Below are 6,805 nucleotides of genomic sequence, written 5' to 3'. Positions count from 1 at the left end.
CGGTCTATCGCAGGGGGTGATGCCCTCGGGCTTGGGCTTCTGCCAGCCGAGGCATCCTGTGCAGAAAGGGCAAGTATTGCTTTCCGAAACAGTATGACCTCGCTGAGTCACAATGTAAAATGGGCCGGTGTCAAAGACGGCTGATAAACTCTGGTTTAGAAGGAAGGGCCTGTGTGGTCATGGGCCAGTGGACTGATCCGTTCACTCCTCCGTTAGACACCTGTGGAGGACCCACAGGGGCACGGGTGCCAAGGGGAAGGGGACCCTGCGAGGCACAGGCCAGCGCAGGCCCCCGCCCTTTACAGCCAGGCAAGCCCGCGTCCCCCGCCACACCCTGGCCATGTGACAGACGTCACCTCTCTGAGACTCAGTGTCCTCGTCTGACAGGCGGGGATGCTTTGGCGGCCCGTGCAGAGTAAAATGGCTGGGGCCTGTCCGGCTCTGGCCGGGCGGGCGCTCTCGGCGTCTCCAAGTTCGGAGTGACGGGGGGAGGGGCGGTGGAGGGACCGCCATCGCCCACCGTGACCCGGCCGTGTCCTTCCCCCTCCAGGCCAGTAGCTGCCCGCTGACCGCCGCCACCCCCCCCTCCTCTTCGGCCATGGACACCCCTGGTTTTCCTTCGTCGGCCCCCACCGCCTTGGAGCCTGGGAACGCCTCCTCGGCCTGGCCCCCGGATGTCGCCCTGGGGAACGCGTCCGCGGCCCCCAGCGTGGCGGGGCTGGCCGTCAGCGGTGTTCTGATCCCTCTGGTCTACCTGGTGGTGTGTGTGGTGGGCCTGCTGGGCAACTCGCTGGTCATCTACGTGGTCCTGCGGCACACGGCCAGCCCGTCGGTCACCAACGTCTACATCCTCAACCTGGCGCTGGCCGACGAGCTCTTCATGCTGGGGCTGCCCTTCCTGGCGGCCCAGAACGCCCTGTCCTACTGGCCCTTCGGCTCCCTCATGTGCCGCCTGGTCATGGCCGTGGACGCCATCAACCAGTTCACCAGCATCTTCTGCCTCACGGTCATGAGTGTGGATCGCTACCTCGCGGTGGCCCGGCCCGCCTGCTCCGCCCGCTGGCGCACGGCGCCCGTGGCCCGCACGGTGAGCGTGGCCGTCTGGGTGGCCGCGGCCGTGGTGGTGCTGCCCGTGGTGGTCTTCTCGGGTGTGCCCCACGGCATGAGCACCTGCCACATGCAGTGGCCCGAGCCGGCGGCCGCCTGGCGCGCGGGCTTCATCATCTACACGGCAGCGCTCGGCTTCTTCGGGCCGCTGCTGGTCATCTGCCTCTGCTACCTGCTCATCGTGGTCAAGGTGCGCTCGGCCGGGCGGCGGGTGCGGGCGCCCTCGTGCCAGCGGCGGCGGCACTCGGAGCGCAGGGTCACGCGCATGGTGGTGGCCGTCGTGGCGCTCTTCGTCCTCTGCTGGATGCCCTTCTACGTGCTCAACATCGTCAACGTGGTGCGCCCGCTGCCCGAGGAGCCCGCCTTCTTCGGCCTCTATTTCCTGGTGGTGGCGCTGCCCTATGCCAACAGCTGTGCCAACCCCATCCTCTACGGCTTCCTCTCCTACCGCTTCAAGCAGGGCTTCCGCAGGGTCCTGCTGCGGCCTTCCCGCCGCGTGCGCAGTCAGGAGCCTTCTGCCGGGCCTCCGGAGAAGACCGGGGAGGACGAGGGGGAGGAGGACGGCGAGGAGGCAGCAGGGGGGCAGGGGCAGGGGAAGGAGATGAACGGCCAGGTCAGCCTCATCGCACGGCCCGGCACCGGCGGGCAGGAGCGGCCGCCCAGCGGCACGGCCAGCAAGCAGAGGCAGTTCCTGCCCCGAGAGCCCACAGCCGGGGGCAAGCCGGGCGCACTGCACGCCAGCTGTCTGTAGGGGCCCGCGGGGAGGCCAGCGTGGTCCAAGCACGGGGCCGAAGCTGTGGGGACGCCTCGGGCGGGCCACCCACGGTGCCCGGGGCCCCGTGACGGGATGTGTGGAGGCCTGGGCTCCCATCCTGTGGCTGCTGAGACTCGCGGTGTGACCCTCGCGTAGGTCACTTTCCTTCCCTGCACCTGGTGTTCTCTTCTGTGACTCAGGGATGGGAGGACTGAGCCTAGCCCGGCTCTGCTGGACGAGAAGTCTGGAGGGGCATTGCCGCAGGCCGACCTGCCTGAGTGGGGCCCAGAGAGCTGCGCATCGGCCTTCCCCCTCAAAGACAGAGCATCCTGGCAGATGGGCCCGGATCTTGGCCCTCGGAGGGACGGACCGAGGTCTGGATCGCCCGGGGCTCAGAGTCAGGCTCCCAGGAGAGGGCCTGGGACCCCAAATAGAAGAAAGTCTTACCCAGTGCAGGGAGGGGTACACACTGCTCAGGCCCCACATCAGCTCTCCCCCACTTGCTGCAAGGCCTGGGCGGGCTCTTCTCTCTGGGCCTCAGGCCTCCCTTGCTGAACAACCCAGGAACCTCCAGGCCCTCTCGGCCTGGGCGGCCAGCGCTGGGGCTCCCGTGCTCCTGGACAGGAGAATTGTCCGGGATTTTGCAGGACAGTCAGGCAGTTCAGCTTCAGGGCCCCTTACCGCTTGGGCCCTTCCAAGGCCCTGTATCTTATTTTGTACTTGTAATTTCGTATTCTTTTTCATAAAGAGGGACCCCACACTGCATACATTTAGGCCACCTAAAGCCTGGCTCAGCTCCCGTTGAGGGCAGCTGACCTATGCCCAAAGCGGCTCACTCTGCGTCCCGTGGCTGGAGTGGGGGTGTCTCTGGGCGTCTGCGGGCTCCAGGAGCCTCCCCTTAGCAGCTACCCCCTGGCGTTCCTCCCCTCGTGGAGACCAAGGCAGGATCCGGGCCAGGCAGACTGGCAGGGAAGCGCAGCGTCTCAACAGGGTGGTGGAGAGAAGGAGGGAGAGGAGGAGAGAGAAGGGAGGGAAGGAGGAGGAGGTGGGTGGAGGACATATCTGCTCCGTGACCTTGGAGCGATACTTGGCCCCTCTGGGCCGGGCTCAGGTGCAGCGTCCCTGAAGGCAGGCTGTGGATGCCCGGCCTGATCAATCTCAAGAAAACGATGCAGTGAGGATGGGAAAGCAAATGGTCTGGAAGGCACAGCGCTGGCTGCCCAGAGGGCCTGTCTGTGCTGGTTAGGAGGGGCCGTGTGTTGATGGAAGCCCCTCATTCTCTGGGGCTACAGTTTGAGGAGGCCCAGGGAAGACAAGCCAGCGGGGCCTGGACAGGGACCACAGGGAGGGGCCGCCATGCAAGGACTCTCTTCCGGATATAACGGTTTAGAGCCACAGTGAGGCTGGCCCTGGGGAGGGTGGTACTCAGGCTAAATCCCTCAATCCTCCCTCCCCCGCCTCCCGCGGAGGGCAGGGGGCTCCTCAGGGAAAGTATGCGAAACCACAATGTGGGGAGACCTAGGTCTCCAACCCACCTCAGGATCCTGCCTAGCCTTGACCTTTCTGGGCCTCAGTGTCTCCAGCATAAAATGGAGGTTGTCCCGGCTTGCCTACCTGCTCAGATCTGGGGAAGAAAATGAGTCATGCTGGGCAAGCCGCCAAGCACAGCGTGATGGGTGGGGGTGGGGGTGGGCGCGTCATGTTATAAAGTGGAAGCGACCCCCATGCCATGCCAGGCTTGGCCGACACCTGCTCCTTCCGCCAGCGGCCTCTCTGGCTCTGGCTCTCGGAGGTAAGAATACTGCGGGGCCCAAGACAGGAAGAAGGCTCCGGAGAGTCAGAGGCCAAAGACAGGTAGGGCTTGGGGAACGCGGCCCCCTCAGGTCACCGAAACAGACTTCGTACGCGTGTTGGCGCTGGAGGCCCGGCCTCCCGTCTGGGATTCCCCTGATGAGGATCTGGGGGTCTGAGGGAAGAAGGGCCCTGGCATCTCGGCATCCCCTGGCCGGCCCCGCCTTCCTGAGCCCTGGGACAGGTGCACCTGTTCTCCAAGGGCAGCTGGAAGGCCCTTTAGGGAAATCCTGTGCGGCTCCTGCCCCTAGCTCTTGTCAATAAAGACAGTGACCCCCGACAAGAGCCGTGACCTGGGCCAATTCCTCTGCCAGGTGCTGTGCGTCTAGACTGGTGTGCATGGATGGGTGTCTGTGTGTGTGTGTGTGTGTGCGTGTGTGTGTGCCACACCAGCCGTGTCTCTCTGGGCATGGGCTGTGTTCCTGGGGTCGCGTAAATATGAATACTTGCAATAAATGAACGAATAGGGAGATTCCATTTCCCAAGCTGCAGGGGGGCAATTTTCACACCGGGACTCTAGCCTCCTTTGCATTTGTGCCACGAAGGGACCCTGAATAAATGTGGGGAGGGCCCGGGCGGGGGGGGGGTGCTGGAAGGAGCTTGTGTAGGGGTTTGGGCCTGGAATCTGTGGGTTATTGGAAAAGCGGGGGCCACAGGGTGAGGAGAGACCTGGGGTTGTGAGTCTGAGCAGGAAGGAAAGAGTGGTGATGGCCCTCCCTGCCTGATTCCTCCTCTCCAGGCGGTCAAGTTGCTCAGAGTCAGGGCCTTACCTTCAACTTCTCTCTCAGAGGCGGTTGCCAGGCAACAGCCCATGGCCATCAGGCTCTGGACCCGGACTTCATGCATCGGCATCGGCATCGGCATCGGTGGTGAGGATCTGGGAGTCTGCAGGGCCTGGAGTAGGGGGAGCCGAGGGCCCAAGGCTGCAGGTGTCCTTGCCTACAAGGGGTGGGGAAGATGGAGGTCACTGTCCCATGGGGAGGTGACAGCTGGGCTCCACAGGACTCTAAACACAGAAGGAAATACTCTAAAGGTGGCAAGATCCCCAGGCTGGGGTGTGAGGGGCATTTCCCAGAGTAGTGCGAGGTCGCAGTCCTGCCAACGCCGTGTCACTGGCGGGCCCTGGTGATGTTCTCAGTGACACCGCTGGCAGGCTGGCCTGAAGGCACGGGGGAGGAAGACGCACAGTCTCCGTGCTCTTTGTGGGAACCATGGAAGCGCAGGAATCACTACCTGGTGGGGGAGGGGGAGGGGGAGGGGGAGGGGGGAGCGGGGGGGGGCGGGGCCTGCCGTGGGTGGGGGCTGAGCCTGGAGCAGAGGGAACCTGGTGTGCTAAGGCCCTGAGGCTGGAGAGCTGCAGGGAATAAAAGGAAGAGAGGTGGGGGGGGGGGGTCAGGCCCAACTGAGGGACAGAAGTGGTGTCAGACGGGGCCTCTGGATGCGACCTTATTTGGAAGTAAGCTCCTTTCAGATGCAAGGAGTTAAGATGAGGTCATGCCGGGGTGGGGGGGCGGCCCCTCCCCCCAATCCTACCGTGACTGGTGTTCTTAATGGAAGGGGAGATCTGGACGGACAGGGGCACAGGAAGAATGCCCGGTGATGCTTCTCCAAGCCACGGAATAGCAAAGGTTGCCAGCCCGCTGCCAGAAGCTGGGCGAGAGGCCCTCAGAGCCCTCAGAAGGAAACAACCATGCTGACTCTTTGATTTCAGACTTCCAGACTCCCGAACCGGGAGAAAATTAATTTCTGTTGGAAGCCACCTAGTTTGGGGCCCTCGGTTACGGCAGCCCCAGCGCACGGGCTAACAGATCCCCACCTGCGAGACAGAGATAATCGTCCCTCTTCTCCGGGATCTCTCGGGGGCGTGTGTGTGTGTGTGTGTGTGTGTGTGGAACCGTGGCACCGACCCGTTCACTGTTTCATTCAGTGAGCGTTTATTAGGCAACTGTCAGCTGCAAAAGGCTGAAGGCAGAGAAGTGCAAGGTCCGTCTTTCAGGAGCAAAGGAAGTCACAGCAGAGATAAGAGAGAAAGAAGCCAGTTCTTAAGCATGCGGACTCTGGAGCTGCCTGGGTTTGAGTCCCGGCTCCTCCCTTCCCTAGCTGTTGGGCCGCTTAACTTAACCTTCCTGTGCCTCTGTTTCCTCCGCTCTGAGATCGGGGGAGGGAGGGCAGATTTCTCTACCGTTAGGAGGTTTAAATGAGTTAATATTTGTGCACAGTTTAGACTCGTGCCTGATGCGTTAGGTGCTGTGTTGACATGGGAAGTGCTTTAACAGAAGCAAGAGTCCCTCTGCCGGTGGAGGGTGGACGTCTTCTCCCCGGGAGGCGTTAGGGCCCAGCTGAGCCAAAAGAGGAACCTAGAGTCGATGGCACAGGGAAGGAGGCCCAGGTACCCAGAGCGGCTCCGATACCCATTCCCAGCTGAGGACGGTGAGGCCTGGGATGCTCATGCGACTTGCTCAGGGTCACGGCTCCAGAAGCAGGGACCAAGAGCCCTGTTTTCTGAGTCCCCAGTCCCCCGGTCCAGTGTCTCTAGTTTTTAACAATTGTGAAAACGGGGGACAGGGTGGCAGGAGCAACGCTGGCGGTGGAGAGAGGGCCCCGAGGCCGCAGGTGGCCCCTGGGTAGTCAGGTGATGCCCTCAGGGAAGACCCGACAGGCAAGAGGCCCGGGCCCGGGCCCCATAGGGGACTTCCGTCGCCTCCTAGAGGCTCAGCCCCCCCTCCGGTGACCCCTGTGGCCTCAGCACAGGCCTGGATGGCAGGTCACGGTGGTGTGCACACAAGGGTGAGTGAAGGGGACGCACTTGTGCACGTGTGTGTGCACGCGCGCGCGCGCGTGCGGAGGGCAAAGCCAGCCCTCACTTTTTCACAGGCTCAAAGAAAATGCCCAGGCCACATCTGGCATCTCCAGGGTTCAGGACACCTCCTGGTTCACACACCCCAGGAACATAGTCCTGGGTCACACAACCCTGGGAACACGGTCAGTAGGCAGCCAGGAGCCCGTGTCCTCTATGGTCGGCTTGCTACCGGGGGTGGGGGGGGAGTGGGGAGGACAGGGGGGGTGGGGAGGAGCCGGGGGGGGGGGGGGGGG

At 63.3% G+C, this 6,805-nt stretch overlaps 1 protein-coding gene across 1 annotated transcript; it reads left to right on the top strand.

Annotated features, from left to right (window-relative positions):
- Positions 1-554: 554 nt before the first annotated feature.
- Positions 555-2,449, top strand: SSTR3 (somatostatin receptor 3). The gene has a single exon (XM_049626299.1). The coding sequence runs from the start codon at positions 599-601 to the stop codon at positions 1,856-1,858; it is 1,260 nt and encodes a 419-aa protein (XP_049482256.1). The 5' UTR covers positions 555-598; the 3' UTR covers positions 1,859-2,449.
- Positions 2,450-6,805: the final 4,356 nt, after the last annotated feature.

Source organism: Panthera uncia, chromosome B4 (assembly GCF_023721935.1).
Source record: "Panthera uncia isolate 11264 chromosome B4, Puncia_PCG_1.0, whole genome shotgun sequence".
NCBI lineage: Eukaryota > Metazoa > Chordata > Mammalia > Carnivora > Felidae > Panthera > Panthera uncia.
The sequence above is the reverse complement of the archived record's forward strand: the minus strand, read 5'-3'. Positions and strand labels throughout refer to the sequence as shown.